The following is a 25,406-nucleotide window of genomic DNA, read 5'->3' as shown; positions in this document are numbered from 1 at the left end:
GTGCTACCACGCCTGGCTAATTTTTTACTTTTAGTAGAGATGGGGTTTCGCCATGTTGGCCAGGCTGGGATGTGATCTTTCTTAAGAGGCTTTTTTCCCTCTTATTTTCCATATTACCGTATCGGTTTATCAAGCGATATATCAAGTAAATACTGAATTTTCTACTATGATTTAAAAGATTTTTTATACCATTCAGTAATGGCCAGGCATGGTGGCTCACGCCTGTAATCCCCAGCACTTTGGGAGGCACAGGTGGGAGGATGGCTTAAGCCCAGGACTTTGAGACCAACCTGGGCAACATAGTGAGACCCCTGTCTCTTTAAAAAAACTTGATAATATGATTACATTTGAAAAATACAGAAAGATAACACCCAGAAATTTACCACCTGGAACCAATTGCTAATAAGACGAACATAAAGAGAAAAAGTCTTTTTTTCCACACAGGTATAATTAGACTTGGAAACTTACTTTATTAATATAACCTTCCTTCTCCTCCTCTTTCTCTTCTCCCTATTTTTCTTCCTCCCTCTCCCCAACCACCCACAATGAGGTTCGATAAATACCTCATAGGCCGTATATACTATAAAGTATTTTTTTTTATTTTTTGAGACAGGATCTTTCTTTGTTGCCCAGGCTGACGTACAGTGGTACAATCCTGACTCACGGCAGTCTTGACTTCTCAGGCTCAAGGGATTCTCCTAACTCAGCATCCCAAGTAGCTGGGACTACAAGCATGAGCCACCATGCCCAGCTCAATTTTTTTTCATTTTTGGTAGAGACAGGGTCTCACTATGTGGCCTAGGATGGTCTTGAACTCCTGGGCTCAAGCCATCCTCCTGCCTGTACCTCCCAAAGTGCTGGGATTACAGATGCTAGCCACCATACCCAGCCTAAAATTTTCCTTTTTTTTTTTTTTTTTTTGAGACGGAGTCTCGCTCTGTCGCCCAGGATGGAGTGCAGTGGCCGGATCTCGGCTCACTGCAAGCTCCGCTTCCCGGGTTCACGCCATTCTCCTGCCTCAGCCTCCCGAGTAGCTGGGACTACAGGCGCCCGCCACCTCGCCCGGCTAGTTTTTTGTATTTTTTAGTAGAGATGGGGTTTCACCGTGTTAGCCAGGATGGTCTCGATCTCCTGACCTCGTGATCCACCCGTCTCGGCCTCCCAAAGTGCTGGGATTACAGGCTTGAGCCACTGCGCCCGGCCTAAAATTTTTCTTAAGTAACATTTGTGATACATATCTTGAAACTTTTCTATATTTAGGATAATTTCCTTTTTTTTTTTGAGACTCTTTCACTGTGTCACCCAGGCTGAAGTGCAGTGGTGAAATCTTGGCTCACCCTCCTCCTCCCCAGTACAAGTGATTCTTGTGCCTCAGCCTCCCGAGTAGCTGAGATTACAGGCGCTACCCACCATGAACAGCTAATTTGTGTTGTTGTTGAGATGAAGTCTCGCTCTGTCGCCCAGGCTGGAGTGCAGTGGCGCGATCTCGGCTCACTGTAGCCTCCGCCTCCCAGGTTCAAGCAATTCTGCCTCAGCCTACTGAGTAGCTGGGATTACAGGCACGTGCCACCACACCCAGCAAATTTTTATGTTTTTAGTAGAGACCAGATTTCACCATGTTGCCACCCTGGCTGGTCTTGAACTCCTGACCTCAAGTGATCCGCCTGCCTCGGCCTCCAAAAATGCTGGGATTACAGGTGTGAGCCACCGCACCCAGCCTCTATATTTAGGATAATTTCCTTTTTTGTTTTTGTTTTTTGAGACGAGTCTCACTCTGTCACCCAGGCTGGAATGCAGTGGCACAATCTCCGGTCACTGCAACCTCCGCCTCCCAGGCTGAAGCAATTCTCGTGCCTCAACCTCTGGAGTAGCTGGGACTACAGTAGCGCACCACCACGCCCAGCTAATTTTTGTATTTTTAGTAGAAACAGGGTTTCACCATGTTGGCCAGGATAGTCTCAAACTCCTGACCTTAAGTGATCCACCCACTTCAGTCTCCCAAAGTGCTGGGATTACAGGTGTGAGCCACTGCACTTGGCCTACATTTAAGATAATTTCTAAAGGTAGAATTCTTGGGTCAAATAATATTAACAGATATACTATTGCCTAATTGATTTTGTACCAATTTATGCTGCCACCACATGTGCCTCTTTTACCACATCCTTTCTCGTCCTGGCTGTTATAATTCTTTTTCATTTTGCTACTTTAATGGACAAAGAATGGTTTCTACTTGATATTTTAATGTCATTTTGGGTTTTTGTTTTGTTTTGTTTTTAAGACAGGGTCTCACTCTGGCACCCAGGCTAGGGTGCAGTGGTTTGATCAGGGCTTACTGCAGCCTCAACCTCCTGGGCTCAAGTGATCCTCCCACCTCAGCCTCCTAAATAGCTGGGACTTCAAGTGCATACCACCACGCCTAGCTAATTTTTTATTTTTTTGTAGAAACAGGGTTTCGCCATGCTGCCCAGGCTGGTCTTGAACTCCCAATCTCAAGCAATCCTCCTGCCTAGCTAGGCCTCCCAAAGTGCTGGAATTTCAAGCATGAGCCACCACACTCGGCCCGCATTTTGTTTTTTATGCACAGTATAGATCATATTAGACCAGCTTGGATAAGAGTGTGCAACTCTTTGTAGTAAGGTTGCTGTAGGATTATCTACTCAGAGTTGGTGTTTAACAGTATTGGCGTTTAATGTATATTGGTGTTTAATGTTGACTACTAAATTAAAAACTCTTTTTTTTCAGACCCTATCAGATTTGGATATGTCCTTCATATTTGATTGGATTTACAGTGGTTTCAGCAGTGTGCTACAGTTTTTAGGTAATGGTGGTCCTTTATTCTCTATAGTTATCCCCTTTGGTCTTATTTAATAGTGCTTATCTGTGTCAAGTCTCTTAAGAATAGTTAAGAATATGGGCTTTGAAATCATACATAGATGTTCAATTACTCATTGTATCGCTTTTAAATTAAGTAATCTTTGGCAAATTACTTTTTTCACCTTAGCCTGAGTTTTCTTATCTGTAAAATGGCAGTAATAATTCCTACCTCTTAAGGTGTTAGGAATATTACTAACAGAAATATCTACCATTCATTAGCTAGTTTACCTATGTGCTTTAATGCTTTATGTCATTTAATCCTTACAGGATTATTATTAAAATGCATGTTCCATAAAATAGCTTGTACACCATAAATAGCAGTTTATAATATGCTAAATGAGACTTCTTTACCCAGCAGTTCTTTTTTTTTTTTTTTTAATTTTATAGAGACAGAGTCTTGCTATGTTGCCCAAGCTGGTCTTTTTTTTGTTTGTTTGTTTGTTTTTGAGATGGAATCTCACTCTGTCGCCCAGGCTGGAGTGCAGTGGCGTGATCTCAGCTCACTGCAACCTCCACCTCCCAGGTTCAAGCGATTCTCTTGCCTCAACCTCCTGAGTAGCTGGTACTACAGGTGTGTGCCACCATGCTGGCTAATTTTTGTATTTTTTGTAGAGGTGGGGCTTCGCCATGTTGGCCTGGCTGGTCTTGAACTCCTGAGCTCACATGATCCGCCCACCTCAGCCTCCCAAAGTGCTAGGATTACAGGCTTGAGCCACTGTGACCAGCCTTGCTACAGTTTTTTTTGTGTTTTTTTTTTCTTTTTTTTTTTTTGAGAGAGAGTCTCGCTCTGTCGCCCAGGTTGGAGTGCAGTGGTGCAGTCTCAGCTCACTGCAATGTTCGCCTCCTGGTTCAAGCAATTCTCCTGCCTCAGTCTCACGAGTATCTGGGATTACAGGCATGTACCACCATCCCTGGCTAATTTTTTATATTTTTAGTAGAGATGGAGTTTCACCATGTTGGCCAGGCTGGTCTTGAACTCCTGACCTCAAATGATCCACCCGCCTTGGACTCTCAAAGTGCTAGGATTACAGGCGTGAGCCACCGTGCCCGGCCTCCTTGCTACAGTTTTTAGGTAATATTGTGCCTTTGTTCTCTATAGTTATCTCCTTTTGTTTTATTTATATAATAGTGCTTATTGTGTTGAGCCTCTTTATATATGAAGCAATAGTTAAGAATAGTTAAGGCCAGGCGCAGTGGCTCACGTCTGTAATCCCAGCACTTTGGGAGGCTGAGGCAGGTGGATCACGAGGTCAGGAGATCAAGACTATCCTGGCTAATATGGTGAAACCCCGTCTCTGCTAAAAATACAAAAAATTAGCCGGGCGTGGTGGCACGTGCCTGTAGTCCCAGCTACTCGGGAGACTGAGGCAGGAGAATTGCTTGAACCTGGGAGGCAGAGGTTGCAGTGAGCCGAGATCAGGCCATTGCACTCCAGCCTGGGCCACAGGTGAGACTCCATCTCAAAAAAAAAAAAAAAAAAGAACATGGGCTTTGTAATCATACAAATATGTTGAGTTACTCATTGCATCCCTTTTAAATTATGTAATCTTGGGCAAATTACTTTTTCATGACACTCATAGTAGTGATAGTCATAGAAGTAGATTCCTTAATGATAAAAAATATATATATAGTTCTCCCCCCAAAAATAAAAGATTAGGACATCAAACAATTTACTTCTTAGACTTAAGCATGGACAAAGGACTAGGTGTTATTTTAGTATGAATTTATTAGAAAACGGATGGCCTGAAACTATAATTGCCTAATGTCTTTAAAAGTTTGTTTATTTCAGTCAGGTGCGGTGGCTGGCTCACATGCAGTTCTGTGGAGGTTAGACAATTAAACATGGAAAAATAAAGTTTGGTTGGGCATGTGGCTCACGCCTATAATACCAGCACTTTGGGGAAGGCAAGGTGGGCCAATCGCTTGAGGCCAAGAGTTCAAGACCAGCCTGGCTAACATGGTGAAATCCCATCTCTACCAAAAAATACAAAAATTAGTCGGGCATGGTGGTGCACACCTGTAATCTCAGCTACTCAGGAGGCTGAGGTGGGAGGATCACTTGAGCCCAGGAAGTTGAGGCTGCAGCAAGCTGTAATCATGCCACTACGCTCCAGCCTGAGCAACAGAGTAAGACACTGTCTCTAAATAAATTAATTAATTAAGTTCAATATGAAATTTAGCAGTTCAATTCCAGTCTATTATAAATTGGTCAATGCTGCCTTTTTTCTATTTATCAATTTATCTGTCAATCAATACCTGATTGATACTTCTAAAATTAAAGTAATCAGCATTTTGGCATTGTAGATATGTTAAGGCAACACACATATTCTATTGACTGGGTTGAAGTTTGGTTTTATAATTATCTGAAGTCCCAAATCATGAATAGATTTATTTATTTTATTTTCATTTATTTATTTTTTTAGACAGAGTCTCACTTTGTCACCCAGGCTGGAGTGCAGTGGCATGATCTCAGCTTACCGCAACCTCTGCTTCCGGGGTTCCAGTGATTCTCCTGCCTCAGCTTCCTGAGTAGCTGGGATTATAGGCGTATGCCACCACACCTGGCTAATTTTTGTATTTTCAGTATAGACAGGGTTTCACCATGTTGGCCAGGCTGGTGTGAAACTCCTTACCTCAGGTGATCTGCCTGCCTCAGCCTCCCAAAGTGCTGGGAGTAGAGATGTGAGCCACAGTGCCCAGCCATGAATAGATTTAAAATAGCTTTTTAAAAACTGAAAATAGGTTTAGAACTCCAAGCCAAATTTAAATTCATTTGGATAATTAGTGTCAGATATCACTTTGACCAATCATAGCTCTTGCTTTGCAGGATTATATAAGAAAACTGGTAAATTAGTATTTCTTGGATTGGATAATGCAGGAAAAACAACATTGCTACACATGCTAAAAGATGACAGACTTGGACAACATGTCCCAACATTACATCCCAGTAAGTATATTCCTATATACAATGTGATACTTGATCAAATGATGCTGAGTCATAAGCACTAACCAAAAGTGTTCTGTTTTGTTTTGCTTCAGACAGGGTCTTTCTCTGTTGCCCAGGCTGCAGTGCAGTGGTATGATCACAGTTCACTCTGCCTCCTGGGCTTAAGCCATCCTCCTGCCTCAGCCTCCCAAGTAGCTGGGACCACAGGCATGTGCCACCATGCCCAGTTAATTTTTCTATTTTTTCAGAGACCAGGTTTCAATATGTTGCCCCAGGTGGTCTCAAACTCCTGAGCTCAAGTGATCAGCCTCTCTCAGCCTCCCAAAGTATTGGGATTACAGGCATGAGCCACTGCACCTGGCCAAGTTTTTTGTTTTGGGGGCATTTTCTGGTAGATAAATTATGATCAAGTGATTTGATCTGTTCCTAAAATAATAAATTATGGGTGACCTGGTTCCCAGGGAGTATATTTAGATCTTGAATTAGTACTCATACCTTTTTATCAGCTAGTACTCCCTTCTCTAGCTTGAGGAATTAAAAAGTTGTTGCTGAGGGATTGTGACATGATTAGTAAATAGTCCACCACTGCCTTGTTTACATAACCTGAATTTTTTTTCTTTCTGTTTTGTTTTGTTTTTTTTGTTTTTTTTTTTTGAGGCGGAGTCTTACTCTGTCGCCTAGGCTGGAGTGCGGTGGCACGACTTTGGCTCACTGCAAGCTCCGCCTCCCGGGTTCACGCCATTCTCCTATCTCAGCCTCCCGAGTAGCTGGGACTACAGGCACCCACCACCACACCGGCTAATTTTTTGTATTTCCCGTATTAGCCAGGATGGTCTCGATCTCCTGACCTCATGATCCACCCGCTTCGGCCTCCCAAAGTGCTGGGATTACAGGCGTGAGCCACTGCGCCCAGCCTTCTTTTAGATTTTAAAGCCATATTACTTTATTTTATTTATGTAGAGACAGGGTCTTGCTCTGTCATGTAGGTTGGAGTGCAGTGGTATGATCATAGCTCACCCTTCGAACTCCCAGGTGCAAGTGATCCGCCTGCCTCTGCCTCCCAAAGTGTTGGGATTAAAGATGGGAGCCACTGCACCTTGAACTATTTTAAGCACTAATTCAGTAGATACATTATAGTTTTATATATGACTGGTAACAGAATTTATTAACCAGTTATTTTTCTAGTGTTAATAACCTCAACAATATCTAATTTACACCACAGAATTAATCTAAAGAAAACAAGGTATACATCGACACACAGTACGTTTTAAAACAGGGGTGGGTATGGTGGCTCATGTCTGTAATCCCAGCACTTTGGGAGGCTAAGGCAGGAGAATCACTTGAGCCCAGGAGTTTAAAACCAGCCTGGGCTACATACGGAGACTCCATCTCTACAAAAACAAAAACAAAAAATTAGTCTGGCATGGTGGCATATACCTGTAGTCCTAGGTACTTGGGAGGCTGAGGCAGGAGGATCACTTAAGCCTAGGTGTTCAAGGCTTCATTGAGCTATGATTGTGCCACTGCACTCCTAACATGGGCAACAGAGTGAGACCCTGTCTCTAAAGAAACAAAAAATGCCAAAAAAATTGAAAGTTTTTTTTTTTTTTTGAGATGGAGTCTCGCTCTGTTGCCCACGCTGGAGTGCAATGGCATGATCTCGGCTCACTGCAACTTCTGCCTTCTGAGTTCAAGCAATTCTCCTGCATCAGCCTCCCAAGTAGCTGGGATTACAGGCACGCGCTACCACACCCAGCTAATTTTTGTATTTTTAGTAGAAATGGGGTTTCAACACGTTGGCCAGGCTGGTCTCGAACTCCTGACCTCAGGTGATCCGCCTGCCTCAGCCTCCCAAAGTGCTGGGATTACCGACGTGAGCCACCATGCCCAACCAAAACTTGAAAGGTCTTTTTTTTTTTTTTTTGAGACAGAGTTTTGCTTTTGTTGCCCAGGCTGGAGTGCAATGGCGCAACCTCCGCCTCCTGGGTTCAAATGATTCTCCTGCCTCAGCCTCCTGAGTAGCTGGGATTACAGGCATGTGCCACCATGCCCAGCTAATTTTTTGGTATTTTTAGTAGAGATGGGGTTTCTCTGTGTTGGTCAGGCTGGTCTCGAACTCCTGACCTCAGGTGATCTGCCTGCCTCAGCCTCCCAAAGTGCTGGGATTACAGGCATGAGCCACCACACCCGGCCAAAAATGGAAGGTTTTAAAACAATTTTAAAAATAAGTTGTGTGTTCTTGTTTTTTTAGGAAGACCCCCTGGGCCAGGTGTGGTTGCTCATGCCTATAATCCCAGCACTTAGGGAGGCACAGGCAGGAGGATAGCTTGAGCCCAGGAGTTCACGACCAGACTGGGCAACATAGCAAGACCCCATCTCCAAAAAAGGAAAAAAATAATAATTTTGTTGTTGTTGTTTTTGAGACAGAATCTCACTCTGTCGCCCAGGCTGGAGTACAGTGGCATGATCTCAACTCACTGCAAGTTTGGCATCCCAGGTTCACACCATTCTCCTGCCTCAGCCTCCTGGGTAGCTGGGACTACAGGTGCCCACTACCACGCCCGGCTAATTTTTTTGTATTTTTAGTAGAGACTGGGTTTCACCGTGTTAGCCAGGATGGACTCGATCTCCTGACCTCCTGATCCGCCTGCTTCAGCCTCCCAAAGTGCTGGGATTACAGGCGTGAGCCACCGCGCCTGGCCAAAAATAATGTTTTTTAATAATGACTGTAAATTTTTTTTTTTTCCTTTTTTTGAGACAGAGTCTTACTCTGTTGCCTAGGCTGAAGTGCAGTGGCACCATCTCGGCCCCCTGCAATCTCTGCCTCCCGGGCTCAAGCAATTCTCCTGCCTCAGCCACTGGAGCCACTGGAGTAGCTGGGATTACAGGCATGTGCTACCAAGTGCAGCAAATTTTTGTATTTTTAGTAGAGACCAGGTTTCGCCATGTTGGCCAGGCTGGTCTTGAACTCCTGGCCTCAAGTGATCCACCTGCCTTGGCCTCCCCAAGTGTTGGGATTACAGGCGTGAGCCACCACACTTGACTGACTCTGCAAATTATTTAATAAATTTCATTTTGTATTTAAGGTTATGTAATGAATCTGAGAATAAAGTTAACATTAAAGTGAGAAAATTATTAGAAACAGAAACCTAATTTAACTTGTGACCTTACTTTTACAGGTGAAAATTTTATGAATCAGATAGACAAGTTAATCTATAGATTAATTATGAAATAATAACTATAGCCTTAATAATGAATATAAAATTGAGAACTGGACCAAAAGTAGGTAATATTGTAATTAGTTCAGTAAATGTTCAAAGAACAAAGAACGAGGATGGAACAAAACAAAACAAAGTATTTTATCTATAAAATAATTAGTGAGGTTGGAAAAGGAAGATTTCCTGAAATTGACAAATCGTCTGCAAAAACAGCATAATTTCCAGCCTGGCCAAAATTGTGAAACCCCGTCTGCACTAAAAATACAAAAATTAGCCGGACACAGTGGCACATGCCTGTAATTCCACCTACTTGGGAGGTGGAGACAGGATAATTGCTTGAACCCAGGAGGCGGAGGTTCCAGTGAGCCGAGATCGCACCACTGCACTCCAGCCTGGGCAACAAAGCCAGACTCCATCTCAAAAAAAACAAAAAACACAGGGAAAAAAAAAAAAACCAGCATAACTGGAAGAGACTACAGAGTGGTCTTAAGTATTAGGTGTAAGTCATTTTTAAATTTGTTGATGTTGTTCTCTTTCATTTATTCAAATATTTATTGAGCACCTACTTTATGTCACACATTGTTCTAGATACTAGGGGAAAACAGATGCTATCTCAGCCTTTCCTGCAGCTCACATTCATTTCAACTCATATTTTTTAATTAATCAAAAGCATATGTGATCTGTTGTGGTGTGGAAAAGAAAAAATTTTTGAGGCCGGGCGCGGTGGCTCAAACCTATAATCCCAGCACTTTGGGAGGCCGAGACGGGCGTATCACGAGGTCAGGAGATCGAGACCATCCTGGCTAACACGGTGAAAACCTGTCTCTACTAAAAAAATACAAAAAACTAGCCGGGCGAGGTGGCGGGCGCCTGTAGTCCCAGCTACACAGGAGGCTGAGGCAGGAGAATGGCATAAACCCGGGAGGCGGAGCTTGCAGTGAGCTGAGATCGGGCCACTGCACTCCAGCCTGGGCGGCAGAGCGAGACTCCGTCTCAAAAAAAAAAAAAAAAAAATTTTTGAAAAGGAAAAAAAAGCATATGTGAAAACCTGCATATATCCTTTGATCTGGCAGTTCTACTCCTATTTACCCAAGAGAAATGAGAAAATATATTTACCAAAAACCTTGTACAAAAATGTTTATACTAGCTTTATTTGTTGGTGGTGAGTTGGGTTTTGTTTTGTTTTGTTTTTGAGTCAGAGTCTCACTTGGTAGCCCAGACTGGAGCACAATGGCACAATCACGGCTCACTGCAGCCTGGACCTCCCAGGTTCAAGTGATCTTCCCACCTCAACCTCCCAAGTAGCTGGAACTACAGGCACATGCTACCACATCTGGCTAATTTTTAAATTTTTTTGTAGAGATAGGGTTTCACCATGTTGCTTAGGCTGGTCTTGAACTCCTGGGCTCAAGCGATCCACCCACCCAGCCTCCCAAAGTGCTGGGATTACAAGTGTGAGCCACCATGCCCAGTCTATACAAATTTTATTTGTAATAGCCAAAAACTGGAAATACCTCAAATGTCCATCAAAAAAGGAATGGATAAATAATGGAATGCTACTTAGCAAAAAGATGAATAAACCACTGATACATTCAGTCATATTATGCTACGTGGCCGAAGCCGGTCATAAAAAGTTATCTACTGTGTGATACCATTTATATGAAATTCTAGAACAGACAAAACTAACCTGTGGTAATGGAATTCAGATCAGTGGTTGCTTCTGGAGATGAAAATGGGGATTGACTGCGAAGGGGCAAGAGGAGACTTTCTGGGATGTTAACAGTGTTCTGTATCTTAAATAGTCAAATTCAGACTTCTTTTATAAAGCAGAAAGTATCTTGGGAATTATTACCATAGAGGTGGTTTGCCAACCACATCTAAGCATTATCTTTTCCTTATGAACAGTGACTTTGAATATAGATTGTATTAAATATTTTATTCATTTGGCAATCTACACATATAATTTTTTTTTTTTTTTGAGACAAAGTCTCGCTCTTGTCCCCCAGGCTGGAGTGCAATGGCGCAATCTGGGCTCACTGCACCCTCCGCCTCCCGGGTTCAAGCGATTCTCCTACCTCAGCCTCCCGAGTAGCTGGGATTACAGGCGCCTACCACCACTCCCGGCTAATTTTTGTATTTTTAGTAGAGACGGATTTCACCATGTTGGCCAGGATGGTCTCAAACTCCTCACCTCAAGTGATCCACCTACCTCGGCCTCCCCAAGTGCCAGGATTACAGGCGTGAGCCACCTCGCCCAGCCCAGAATTTCTTTTTATTTTAAGACAGAGTCTCTCTGTTGCCCAGGCTGGAGTGCAATGGTGCAATCTCGGCTTACTGCAGCCTCCATCTCCTGGGTTCAAGTGATTCTCCTCCCTCAGCCTCCTAAGTAGCTGGGATTACAGGCACCTGCCACCATGCCTGGCTAATTTTTGTATTTTTAGTAGAGTCAGGGTTTCACCATGTTGCCAACGGTGGTCTGGAACTCCTGACCTCAAGTGATCCACTTGCCTCAGCCTCCCAAAGTGCTGGGATTACAGGCGTGAGCCACCACACCCAGCCCAGAATTTCTTTTTCTTTTTTTTTTGAGACGGAGTCTCACTCTGTTGTCCAGGCTGGAGTGCAGTGGCGCAATCTCGGCTCACTGCCAGCTCCACCTCCCAGGTTCACGCCGTTCTCCTGCCTCAGGCTCCCGAGTAGCTGGGACTACAGGTGCCTGCCACCACGCCCAGCTATTTTTTTGTATTTTTTTTTTTTTGGTAGAGATGGGGTTTCACCATGTTAGCCAGGATGGCCTCAATCTCCTGACCTCGTTATCCGCCCACCTCGGCCCCCCAAAGTGCTGGGATTACAATCATGAGCCAATGCGCCCGGCCCCCAGAATTTCTTTTTTTTTTTTTTTTTGAGACGGAGTCTTGCTCTGTAGCCCAGGCTGGAGTGCAGTGGCCGGATCTCAGCTCACTGCAAGCTCCGCCTCCCGGGTTCACGCCATTCTCCGGCCTCAGCCTCCCGAGTAGCTGGGACTACAGGCGCTGCCACCTCGCCTGGCTATTTTTTGTATTTCTTAGTAGAGACGGGGTTTCACCGTGTTAGCCAGGATGGTCTGGATCTCCTGACCTCGTGATCCGCCCATCTCGGCCTCCCAAAGTGCTGGGATTACAGGCTTGAGCCACCGCGCCCGGCCCAGAATTTCTTAACAAGATAAAATACTCTGGGCTAAAGTAGCTACACTAACACTTACGTTGTCATTATGGGGCACTTGAGCTTTTGGCCATAAGAGAGTACTGGGTCTGGAATTACCCTCCCACTGTACACAATTAGAAAACTGGACAAAAAAAGATGCTACAACTGTTTTCAGACATTGGGCAACAGCTAGCCCAGGACTGTGATTCCTGAGAGAAAGGAAACAACTCTATTTTAGTTTTATGCCAAGAGGTAATTTTCAGACCATGGTGCAAAGAGAGGATGCCCAAACATAGTCCAATAGTCTTGCTGAGTTGAGGAGATGTAGACCAGAATTTGGAGAGGCCAACAGGACTAGAATTTTTTTGCTAGGACAGAGAGGAGGGAGTACCAGAGAGGAGGGACCTCTAGAGAGAAAGGACTCTAGAAATTTACATAGCCAAATACCAATCTGTGTATGCAGTGGGTAAAACTCCAAAAGCCTAGTCAAAGAACAATTATATGTTGGCCAGATAATTACTAGAGCTCTCATGGGGCTAGGAATCATTGTTGTTTAATCCCATTTAGCCTTCTAACAAATCTTAAAAACTGATCTGCAAGCAAGTGAACTGTCAGAACAAAGTTCAACCTTCTTCAAAGGACTACAGCAAAATCCAGCACTCAATATGAAATTACTAGACATGCAAAGTAACAGGAAAGTGTGATTCAGTCAGTAGAAACAGACACAAGTGTGACAAAGATGATGGAATTAGCAGATGAAGACATTAAGACAATCGTTATGAATGTCCTCAAGGACTTAAAGGAAAATACAAACATGAGGAAAGAAATGGAAGATATAAAATGGAATCAAATGAAACTTCTAGAAATGAAAAATACAGTATTTGAAATGAAACTTTCTTTTCTTTTCCTTCGAGACAGGGTCTCCCTGTGTTGCCCAGGCTGGTCTCGAGCTCCTGGGCTCAAGTGATTCTCCCACCTTGGCCTCCCAAAGTCTGGGATTATAGGCATGAGCTACCATGTCCAGCCTGAAATGAAAATTTCAATGGATAAGATTAATAGTAAATTAGATAGTGCCAGTACTGCAAAAGGAAAGACCACTAAACTTAACTCAATGCAATAGAAACTATCCAAAATGAAGCACAGAGAGAAAAGTGACAGAAAGCAAAATAAACAGAGCCTCGATGACCAGTGGGACAACATCAGGCAGTCTAACAAACCTGCAACTAAAGTCCCAGAAGTGGAATGGAGGAGGAAGAAAGATAGTTATGGAAATAATGGCCACAATTTTTTATGATAATTGTTTTTGTTATTAAAGACTGTCTTATGTCAGTCATGAGAAAATTATCTCACCTGTATCATTTAAGATGAATTATATGAACAGTTATTAGATTGAAACAGTTACTTGAATTCATAGCAAATAACTGTCTGAATAGATTAACATTTTCAGCAGGAAGAATAGAGAAGGAAAAATAAATGTTGGATTTGTGGTGAGTAGAATACCAGAACTGAATATTACAATTAGTTGTTATATTGTCAGTATGAATTGGTGTATATCTAATTACAAAAAAGGTATTATTGTACCAGTTCCTAAATGTTTGATTTGACCTTATTTACCATAAAAGTAAATCAAACATTAAGTAGTCATATAAGCTATTGTTAGAAATGCTTGTTCCCTGGTGCTGTAAAGAAATAGCACTTAAACGTAAATTTAATTTTCTCAGCAAGGCCATTTTTGCTTTCTGCAGAAAGGGTACACTCGCCAGCAATTTTGCCACAAGAGTACACCGAACAAAGGAGACAGGGTCATTTATAATGTGATGCGTCCACCCTGCTGCTGTGTCCGGTTTCCATTGGCCGGAATGGGACCTCACATTCTGTGTTTGTCCTCATTGGCTAGCAACTTAGAACTTTTTAAAAGAGGCAGAGGAGAACAAAGGAAGGAGGAAGTAACTTGTGGTATGCTGAGAAAGGTAAAAACACCTTCAAATAAGGAAGAGGAACAGGCTATGACCTAATGCTTGCTTGGACCAGTATAAGTATGTCAGGACAAATATTTAGGCTAAATTGTGGGAGCTAAGAACATAAAGTACATTAATTTCTTTATTACGGCTGGCAGATATTTAAGAATGTTAGCATGGGTCTTTGAATAAATTTTGCTTCTAAGAGAAGTTACTATTTATTCCTAATTAGATGGGGATGAAAGTCTTTGAAGAGTAACCTCTACTTTTAGCATTATTAATGGGTTTCTGATTTTCATGTTGTAAAAATATTTTAAAATCTTATTTAGCTTCAGAAGAACTGACCATTGCTGGCATGACGTTTACAACTTTTGATCTGGGTGGACATGTTCAAGGTAAGATTCTTTTTTTTTTTTTTTTTTTTTTTTGAGACAGGGTCTCTCACTCTGTCTCCTGGGCTGGAGTGCAGTGGTGCAATCTCAGCTCACTGCAACCTCTGCCTCCTGGGTTCAAGTAATCCTCATGCCTCAGCCTCCCCAACAGCTGGGATTACAGGCATGTGCCACCGCGCCCGGCTAATTTTTGTATTTTTAGTAGAGATGGGGTTTCGCCATGTTCAAGGTAAGATTCTCTTACTCTTACAGTCACTTTGTTTTATTTTAACTTAACAAAAATGTGGCCATTAGTTCTAGTGCATGAAATCTCATTCTAGTCACGCAAGGCCAGAGTAGATTTAAAATTTAGGGATTATTACTCCCCAATAAATGCTTTAAAAGCAAAGGGTGATTTTCATGATACTTCTGGCCAATTCAAATCGGAATTGCTTTTGGTGGTAAAGTGTATGAGTAAAATTAACTTCCATTCTCTCTACTTCAATCTACCTCTCACTGTCATAATCATGTTATGAACATGTTACTGCTCTGTAAAACAAACAAACAAAACAAAACAAAAAAACCTTCAGTGGCTAACTCATTACCAACAAAATAAAGGCCAAACTCATTAACCTGGCGTTCAGGATCTCTATGATCTGTTCCCAGTTTACTTTTCTGGGCTTTTAAAAATTATTTTATAGAGACAGGGTCTCACTCACTGTGTTGCCCAGGCTTGTCTCCAACTCCTGGGCTCAAGCAATCCTCCCACCTCAGCCTCCCAAAAGTTGGGATTATAGGTGTGAGCCACCACACCTGGCCTACTTTTCTGGTCTTTATTTCCCACTATTCCCCTTCCCATTCTTTTTACTTCAACCAAATCAGACCTTCTTGGTGTTTTCCTACCTCCATGCTTTTGTTCATGCCATCCCCATCCACACATGAGTAACCCCTTCAGGCCCCAGCATATGCCCTGCTACCTCCCTTGGGAAGCCATTCTCAGTTGGAGTTCTCTCAGCTGTACTTCATAGCACTTAGTATATTTGTGTACATGTCTGCAACAAGTTTGGAAAGACTGCCTTATCTCCTATATTAAACTTGTGGGGACTAAAATCCTGTTTTGTTTTGTTTTTTTTTAATTAAAAATTTTTTTTGTAGAGATGGGGTCTCACAATCTTGCCCAGACTGATTTTGAAGTCCTGGCCTCAAGCAGTCCTCCTGCCTCAATTTCCCAAAGTGCTGGGATTACAGGTGTGAGCCACCACACCTGGCCTGTTCATTTTTTATATCCCCAAAAGTATGTGGCAACATCTACCTCATAGTAAGTCATAACTAATGAATATTACCGAGTTGGTGGGCATTCTAAAGACCTGATACAACATATAGTTGAAAAGATTGTAAATGGTTCTGACTAGTGAAAGCACATTTGAGACATGTAATTGTCTGGCATATACACAAAATAATTTCTGGAATATGATTATTAGAATTGGAATCTAATGGAATTTGTCTGAGACTTCATTTCTATATTGTTTTCAAGACATGTCATAATGGCTGGGTGTGGGGTCTCAAGCCTATAATCCCAGCGCTTTGAGAGGCTGAGATTGGGAGGATCACTTGAAGCCAGGAGTTCGAGACCAGCCATGCGACATAACAAGACCCTGTCTCTACACAGAATTTAAAAAATTAATGGGGCATAGCGATAGACACTGATAGTCCTACCTACTCAGGAGGCTGAGATGGGAATATGGCTTGAGCTCAAGAGTCTGAGGCTACAGTGAACTAGCCTGGATGACAGAGCAAGACCCTGTCTCTTAAAAAAAAAAAAAAAAGATATGTCATACAACTCAAGTCAGTGAAGAAAGTTACATTGTGGAAAAAACTACTCTTATGATTTCATAGACTTTAGTTAATTATTAACATTTGAGCTTCTTTTCTGTTATGAGTAAAACAGTTTTTATTTTTTTTTTTTTAATTTACTTATTTTTTTGAGACAGAGTCTGGCTCTGACTCCCAGGCTGGAGTGCAGTGGCATGATCTTGGCTTACTGCAACCCCTGCCTCCTAGGCGCCATCCTCCCACCTCAGCCTCCCAAGTAGCTGGGCAGGCACACACCACCACATTTTCTAATTTTTTTTGAGACGGAGTCTGTCACCCAGACTGGAGTGCAATGGTGGGATCTCAGCTCACTGCAACCTCCACCTCCCGGTTTCAAGTGATTCTCCTACCTCAGCGTGGGACTACAGGTGCCCGCCACCAAGCCCGGCTAAATTTTTATAATTTTAGTAGAGACGGGGTTTCGCCATGTTGGCCAGGCTGGTCAACTCCTGACCTCAGGTGATCCACCTGCCTCGGCCTCCCAAAGTGCTGGGATTACAGGCATGAGCCACTGCATCCAGCTTGGCTAATTTTTTGTGTTTTTTTGTAGAGATGAGGTTTCACTATGTTGTCCAGGCTGGTCTCGAACTCCTGAGCTCAAGCAATCCACCTGCCTTGGCCTTCCAAAGTGCTGGGGTTACAGGTGTGAGCCACCACACCCAGCCTTATTATTTTAACAAGCTTGTACCTGATATTACTTTCCTTCTGTCACTCATTCTAAATTTATCACTGGCCAAAAAAAAAATCTGATAACTAGAAATGTCAAAAAATGAACACTGCATATATATGTAACATAAATATACACATTTTTATGTATATATAATTACACATATATGTAGTTTTTTTTTACTGCTTATATTTTAGATTTATATAGTAACGGTCCTCCAATGAACTTAATGTGTATCATTTTGTTTTTATTTTTATTTTAAATATTCTACTTCTTACATATGGTAGTTGGAAGAGACTAAAGTATTTGACTTGGCCACAATCAAGGAAAACCTGAAATTTCCTCTTTGTTATTCTCAGAAGAATTTGGCACCATTATATTCAAGTTAAAAGATTAACTTGAATATATTGTGAAGTACCAGCAGCTAAGGGATTACTGCACTTGATATCTTGTTGGACTCTTTGCTTAAACCATCTGCTGGGTTTGACCAACAAATAAACTCTAACTCCTGGTTGTTTTTGTTAGCTCGAAGAGTGTGGAAAAACTATCTTCCTGCTATCAATGGCATTGTATTTCTGGTGGATTGTGCAGACCATGAAAGGCTGTTAGAGTCAAAAGAAGAACTTGATGTAAGTTAAATAATTGAAACTAAATATAGTCAAATCACTCTGGTAAGCCTGCAGAAGTAGGTTGGAGATTTAGGTATCAGAGTGCAGCTTTTCTGCAGTCTCTGATGAAACTCTTGGCAATTTGTTGAGCTCAGTGATTGCTTTAAGTAGTGATAGAATGCAGAGGCAGTAACTGAGTAATTGTAGCTATTGCGGAAGTACTAACACAGACATCCTTTATGAAGACTTAAGAAGCTCACCCTGTACAGAATGTACCCTTTTAGTATATTTCATGTCTGCTATATTCCTGGAGTGGGTTGATCTTGAGTCCCTGGTCATGCTAGGATGCTATTTCTTAAGCCACAACCTGGAAATGATAGGACTTGCCATCTTTGACACTACTCCCAGGAGTGAGCAGAGGCATATGTAGCTACCTCCCCTCCAGTATCCCAGGTCAGATACTTTGTAAAGGGGCCCAACAGCAGCAGGCAAGGTCAGCACCAGATCTGGGGCCACAGAGTAAGCAGGTCCATGATTTGGTTGAAGGTTGATCTACCATGGCTCTGCCTAGAGCAGGCAAACAAATACTTGTACATGTGGAAAAGGCCAGGTAGGTTCTATGGTTGCGAAACAAGGAAAGAGAATGCCTGAGTTCCTACTTTGTTCCAGAGACTGTGCGTATTACTTCATTTAATTCTCAACTTCATAGGGTGGATGCTACTGTTCCTAATTCTCTCTGGAGCTTCAGTCAGGCTAACTTGCCCAAAGTCACATCTCAGAAGCAGCAGAACCAGAAGTGAAACCAGATCTGTCCACCTCTAAGGTGCTGGCTCTGTACACTCTGTGTCACTGCTTTACAGGGTGAGCAGAGTAAACATTCACAGGAAGAGTCGTAGGAAGACAGAAGAATTGAGCTTATGGTTTCATTGAGGTCAATTTAAAATGTGGGGAAAGTTTGACAAAGAAAGTTGGTATGACATGATATGGTAGAGAATGAGTCCTTTACTGTTTTATCATATCAAAATAAGCTCTTCGGATGGTTTCATATCAACTCTTGTTTTGTATTGTTTTGTTTTTTTCAGTCACTAATGACAGATGAAACCATTGCTAATGTGCCTATACTGATTCTTGGGAATAAGATCGACAGACCTGAAGCCATCAGTGAAGAGAGGTTGCGAGAGATGTTTGGTTTATATGGTCAGACAACAGGAAAGGTAAAAAAAAAAATTATGATGGGTGTGTTTAATTCTACAGTACGAATGTCTTCTTAAATTACTATTGTCGAACTATACAAGCCCATTATCTTTTTTTTTTCTTAAACCGTCATTTATACATGTGGGTCTTTTTGATGTCTTCATCTCTTTCTGCCATGGAATGAAACCTTTTCTTGGTGACAACAAAAATGTCAAGAATCAGTTATGCCTAACGCTTGTGCTTATGGGAAACTAAATTAAAGCTTTCAAAGTTATTCATCATACATTTTCAGAATTAGCCACCAAACGATATATTTCAGTGTTTAAGTATACCAGTAGTGTGTTTAGGCCCTGAGTTTACCAGAGATAAATAAGACATAAACTTGGTTATGGGAATATTTTAGGATTTTCTGAGCATATACTTTATAATAAGCTTTAAGACGGATTGTTTTGGTATTCACTTTTCCTAGGATTTATTTTGGGGAAAACATCAGCATTGAAAAAATCCAGATAAACAATGGAAGAACCTCTGAGGCTTACAGAATTTTCTTAGTTTACATATACTATTTCAGGGTGGAGAAAGACTGCAGCATATAGCAGGAGGCTCTTAAGTTAGACAAAGTAGACTTTAGTCTGTTTTCTGTCTTTTTCATAAATTAGCTCGACATTAATTTTAGGAAATGCCTTGTTTGGTCGTAAACCTTCTCAGGGAATGTTTGTCTTTAATATTAGTGCAGCCAGTTCAGATTTTTTTCTAAGTCAGATTTTTTTTATTCTTGGGTATCTTGCAAGCTAACCTCTTTCCCACTGAGTGGCCATCCTGTCCTAAGGTAGAGTGAGAGAAGGAGGCTTCTTGTGTGTTCATGGGGCTTGGATGCCAAGCAGCCATGACTTTATCACAGTCATGGATTTATCACAGCCATTCTTTGTTCTAAAGTAGAACCTATAATTCTGCTGGGATGTGGGGCTTTATTAATTTCATAAAATTCCAACAAAATGTCTCTCTTCTATTCTAGGGGAGTGTATCTCTGAAAGAACTGAATGCCCGACCCTTAGAAGTTTTCATGTGTAGTGTGCTCAAAAGACAAGGTTACGGAGAAGGCTTCCGCTGGATGGCACAGTACATTGATTAACACACACCCACGTTGGTTCCACGTGTCAACGTTCAGGCTTACTCAGAGATTTGTTTGCTCAACATGCATAACTTGAATTCAATAGACTTTTGCTGGTTATAAAACAGATGTTTTTTAGATTATTAATGTTATATCAACTTAATTTGAGTGAGAATTGAAAACTGATTCAAGTAAGTTTGAATATCACGATGTTAGCTTTCTAATTCCATAAAAGTAATTGGTTTTTACAGTTTATAATCTGACATCACCCCGGCGCCATTTGTAAAGAGCAACTTTCCAGCAGTACATTTGAAGCACTTTTTAACAAGATGAAACTATAAATATAAACCATATTTAAAAGCTCATCATGTTAAATTTTTTATGTACTTTTTTGGAACTAGTTTTTAAATTTTAGATTATATGTCCACCTATCTTAAGTGTACAGTTAATAATTAGCTTATTCAATGATTGCATGATGCCTTACAGTTTTCAATAACATTTTTTCTTATGCAAACGTCATGCAATAAAACAAACTCTAATGTTTGGCATCCTTGTTGGGCAAATGTTTCATTTAAAGGTGTCTTATCTAGCTAGTATACTCTGAAAATTTGAGTATTTAATATTAGGCATATGAGGTGGTTGTTGGGAAAGGAGATTCCTTCAGAATATTTAGAATAGCATTTAAGCCTCTCAAGGCTTATGTATTTACCATGAGATGGTTGTGGTCAGTTGCACCTGATACCATGTATCCCTGAATCATGTGTATTTTTATTAGTAATGCTGCCACTACCATTGCTGATGGGGTCTGTGTCCTAGTCCCTGTGGGATTGGCTTTCTGAAGAAAAGCGCATTTATGGTACACAAGGTTGATTCTCAGTTTGGTAGGCTCTGTAGTTCCATCCCAGCTGTCTAATTCTGAAGTGCTGCAATCTTATTGGTGCACAATGGGGTAATCTGTGCCTCTTCCCCAAAAGCAATGACAGGCGCCACTCTCTCCACATTTAGATATATTCCCAGTCTCTTTACATTTAACGGTACTCCCTGGAGCAAGCAATAAGTAGGACCTTGTGTGCAGTTTCATTGTAGAGACATGTATATCTGAGGAATAAAACAGCTTGTTTTGTGTCAGTCTGAGATATGTGGAGATTTTGTTCCTATCCTATAGCTCTTTTGTACTCTTTGGCATATTTTATATCCTGGTAGAAGAAAACAAGTGCTTGTTTCCAATTTTCTTTTTTTCTTATTTGCTCTCAGGTAGTTCTCACTTCATACAACAAAGACTTTTTGTTTGTTTGGCTTTTTGTTGTTGTTGTGCTGTTTCATTTTGTTTTAGAGACGGGGTTTCACCATGTTGGCCAGGCTGGTCTCAAACTCCCGACCTCAAGTAATCTGCCTGCCTTGGCCTCCCAAAGTGCTGGGATTACAGGCGTGAGCTACCATGCCTGACCTAACTTTTGTTTTTAGATATTATGCTTGCCATGTGATAGGGCCTGCAAGCCTCATTGCTAGGCTTACTAAGAAAATTTTAGTTTTTCAAAAGCTTTATAATTTCTTAAGAAATTGAATTTTTTAATATTCCCATCATTAGTAATATAAAATGAAAGGTAAGTGCCAAAAATGTATTTTTAAAGACCCTCAAGTTTAAGATTTATCTTGATTATAAGCCACGTTTTATAGTATATTTAACCAATTCCATCAAGAATAATTTTAATATCAAAAATTAGTGATTTCTGTAGCCATTGTCCATGTCAGAGTTACAGTCCTTTTTGTCATCGATAATACAACCTATGAAGCAGATAAGGATTGAGGAATATGACTGGAAGGAACTACTATTTAGCTAAGGGGACAAGGTCACTTCTTAAGATGACGTTTGGTTTCAGTAATCTGACTATTCTGTTTCACTTTCATCTTCTTTCTAAATGAAAATAAAAGTGCTCCCTCTCTTCCTAGAAACATCAGTAGCACTACGGGAAAAGTAGAACATGACATTGCAGCCTATTGATTTCTTCTTCCAGATAGATTTAAAGTACTCCTTAAGTTCTGACTAAATAGAACTAAGTCTTATTAAAAATAACTGTCTTTAGTACCTTCGGGGACCTGCCTTTCTTCAAGTATTTCCTAGAGTATCTGTTGTGATACTGAAGAAGTTAATTATTTGTGTTGTAAATTGGCATAAAGGAAAAAAACGTACTGGTTTCTCTAGCCAGGAAAAATGCTTTCTGGTATAATATATCTCGCTCCAGAACCCTCATTCTAATTGTAGCACTAGGATCAAAGAAACAAAGTCACTTTGTGGACCACAGCTAAACTGTGGGTATTTTCCCAAAGATATAAGATTTTTATGGCCCGAGCCTCTAGAAAGGAAGCCATGTTTAGCAGCAACCAGCTTTCCTCCCAGCTTTAGGGGGCAGAGTTCCTGAGCCAGAGGACTTACTGTCCAGCTCTGAGAACCTCTCCAGAGTATATGCACTGGGTACTGCTCTTTTTCAAGAGAACCAAAGTAAGAGGATGGCAAGAAACAGGAGAAGCACAGAGGAAAGACAGCTCTGCATGTGCCTGTGTGAACATGTGCATCCATGGAGTATTTTCCAGGTAAATACTGGTACTGGGGACATAGGCTAATTGTGTGTCCCACACTGTAAGATGTTAGGGTGTAGTTAACACTGTGGTATACATCCAAATCAGGCACTGTCCAAAATATTTTTTAAAATCTGAAGTCTGAAATGTAAAAATATAAGGTCTCAAACCACTTTTACACTTTTAAAGAGATTCTTATCCCACACCTGTTTTACTGACTGCTGTTAATTACACTTTTGGATCAAGCTGGTTAAATTGATAGATTTCAGTTTATCTCAGTGAATTTTTAGAATGGAGATTATGGCATTTTTTAATTGGAGAACAGACATTTCTCTTATTCTCCAGTGAATAAGAAAATTATTCACTGTTGGTTTAAACCAGTATCTTTGTATGAGTGCCAAAGATATATGAACACAGATACTGCCTGTGTAGACCTAAATTTTAGTTTTGTGTACCTGGATCCATATACAAATTTTTTGTGGTTTATAGCATAAAAGCAGAACATTGTTTCTTTTCTTAGTTTTCAACCAGCTCTTTTTTCTTTTTTCTTTTTTTTGAGACGGAGTCTTGCTTTGTTGCCCAGGCTAGAGTGCAGTGGCACGATCTCAGCTTACTGCAACCTCTACCTCCTGGGTTCAAGTGATTCTCCTGCCTCATCCTCCCAAGTAGCTGGGACTACAGGCGCACACCACCATGCCCAGCTAATTTTTGTATTTTTAGTAGAGATGGGGTTTTACTATGTTGGCCAGGCTTAGGTGGGCAGATCTCGAACTCCTAACCTTGTGATCTACCCACCTAAGCCTCCCAGGGTGCTGGGATTACAGGCGTGAGCCACCATGCCCAGCCAATTTTCAACTGGCTCATACTTCTTTATAGTGCTTTCCAGCACATAAACTACATATAAATCATTAAATTGGGTGATAACTGTGATAATAGTGTTTCTTGCCTTCTAGAAAATTATTTTATTAACTACATTCAAAACCCAGCATTTCATATGTTCCATCATTAGAAACAGATAGTTCTAGTTAACATAATTGGAGAGTTTCAGGAGAAAGGTTTACATTTTCTGAAACTGTATTTGGTAAGTGACTCAATGTGGTATTTCAGTCTTGTTAGTCACTTAAATGACTGAAGTTTGCAAGGATTTATTGCCAAGTAAAATTTGACCAGAGTGCACTGAGAATAGCTACATAAAGGGAAATCTCTCAAAATTCCTTCTGTTCATTTAATTTGGAGCATATTGTTTAAATCATTTTAAACATATGTAAAAAGTTGGTGAAGCATCAAAAAATCTTCAAGAAACAATTAAAAAATAGAAATTAGCAAACAAGTTTCTTAATGCAAAATTAATAGGGAATAAAAGGTAGCCTGTATTAAAAGCCAGAGGCTTTGCTATAAATACAAGAGTTGAGGAAAACAGTGTGCTTCAATTAAGGACTAAATTATCAAAACTGCATGTTTGTTTGTTTGTTTTTGGAGACGAAGTCTCACTCTGTTGCCCAGGCTGGAGTACAGTGGTGCGATTTTGGCTTACTGCAACCTCTGCCTCCTGGGTTCAAGCGATTCTCGTGCCTCACCATCCTGAGTAGCTGGGACTACAGGTGCACCCCACATGCCCAGTTAATTTTTGTATTTTTAGTAGAGACAGGGTTTCATCATTCGGCCAGGCTGGTCTTGAGCTCCTGACCTCAAGTGATCCACCCGCCTCGGCCTCCCAAAGTGCTGGGATTATACGCATGAGCCACTGTGCCCAGGCTAAAACTACATGTTGATGCTTCTGGTCATTTCCATTATTATCCTTCTTTTGAAATTCAAGTTAGTGCTTTTTAACCAAATAAAAGAACCAGCTCTTGGGATATGTGACTCTGCCTCTGTGTAAAGTGACTGGAATTTTATTAAAACCATGTTTCCACTTCTGAACCCTATAACCATTCCCCTCACAAATTCCCACCCAACACCTGGATTTTAAAGATCCTCTAGTGTCAAGGGAAGCTACAGAGTCTATTAAAGATGCAGTTCTGAACCAATTAATTTTTGTCCTTATAATTTAGAGCATTAAATAGCTAATATATTTAATGGCACTAATTGTTGTTCACGGCTTTCATCATACTTTTAAACAGAATCCAAAGTAATCAAAGGAAAGTAAGTGAAGCTATCCAAAGCCAACTTTGTTTCAGGTGTGTCCCCTGCCCCAAATAGATTTTAGGGCAGAAATAGGAAACTGAGTTTAAAAGCTGCACTGGAGTAGATGGATTCTTCAGCATACTTTTTTTTTTTTTTTTTTTTTTTTTGAGATGGAGTCTCACTTTGTCGCCCAGGCTGGAGTGCAGCGGTGTGATTTCCACTCACTGCAACCTCCACCTCCCAGCTTCAAGTGATTCTTCCGCCTCAGCCTCCCAAGTAGCTGGGATTACAGCATCCACCACCACAGCTGGCTAATTTTTGTATTTTTAGTAGAGACGGGGTTTCACCATGTTGTCCAGGCTTGTCGAACTTCTGACCTCACGTGATCTGCCTGCCTCAGCCTCCCAAAGTGCTAGGATTACAGGTGTGAACCACTGCACCTGGTCAGCATGCATTTTAAATAGTGGCTTAGATTTAGTTTTAAATATTTTGGGGTGAAAGGCAGGAACAGTTCCATTTTTGACATACAGGTTTTCTTTGGGATTGTTTTCAAGTATAGATTCACGTCAGAATGGCTAACTTAACATGGGTTTCTATATTCCCTGGTGTTGCTCCTAACCTGAACTCATAATCAGTTGCCATACTGAGGCAAGAGCACTCAGGGTAAATGTAGTCAAGTTAATTTAAAAGTGATAAAAGTGTTTT

The 25,406-nt window shown here is 41.2% G+C and overlaps 1 protein-coding gene across 3 annotated transcripts in view; it reads left to right on the top strand.

The window, feature by feature from the left end:
* Nucleotides 1–21,128, top strand: part of SAR1B (secretion associated Ras related GTPase 1B) — a 30,987-nt gene extending 9,859 nt beyond the window's left edge. The window contains 6 exon segments of one of the 3 annotated variants that reach the window (NM_001261028.1): nt 2,743–2,818; nt 5,702–5,821; nt 14,507–14,572; nt 17,613–17,716; nt 18,778–18,909; nt 19,905–20,299. In NM_001261028.1, coding sequence (NP_001247957.1) covers nt 2,761–2,818; nt 5,702–5,821; nt 14,507–14,572; nt 17,613–17,716; nt 18,778–18,909; nt 19,905–20,021 — 597 coding nt within the window. In that variant the 5' untranslated portion in view covers nt 2,743–2,760 and the 3' untranslated portion in view covers nt 20,022–20,299. 3 annotated transcript variants of the gene reach the window in all.
* Nucleotides 21,129–25,406: the final 4,278 nt, after the last annotated feature.

This window comes from Macaca mulatta, chromosome 6 (genome assembly GCF_049350105.2).
Source record: "Macaca mulatta isolate MMU2019108-1 chromosome 6, T2T-MMU8v2.0, whole genome shotgun sequence".
In the NCBI taxonomy this organism is placed as follows: Eukaryota; Metazoa; Chordata; class Mammalia; order Primates; family Cercopithecidae; genus Macaca; species Macaca mulatta.
The sequence above is the reverse complement of the archived record's forward strand: the minus strand, read 5'-3'. Positions and strand labels throughout refer to the sequence as shown.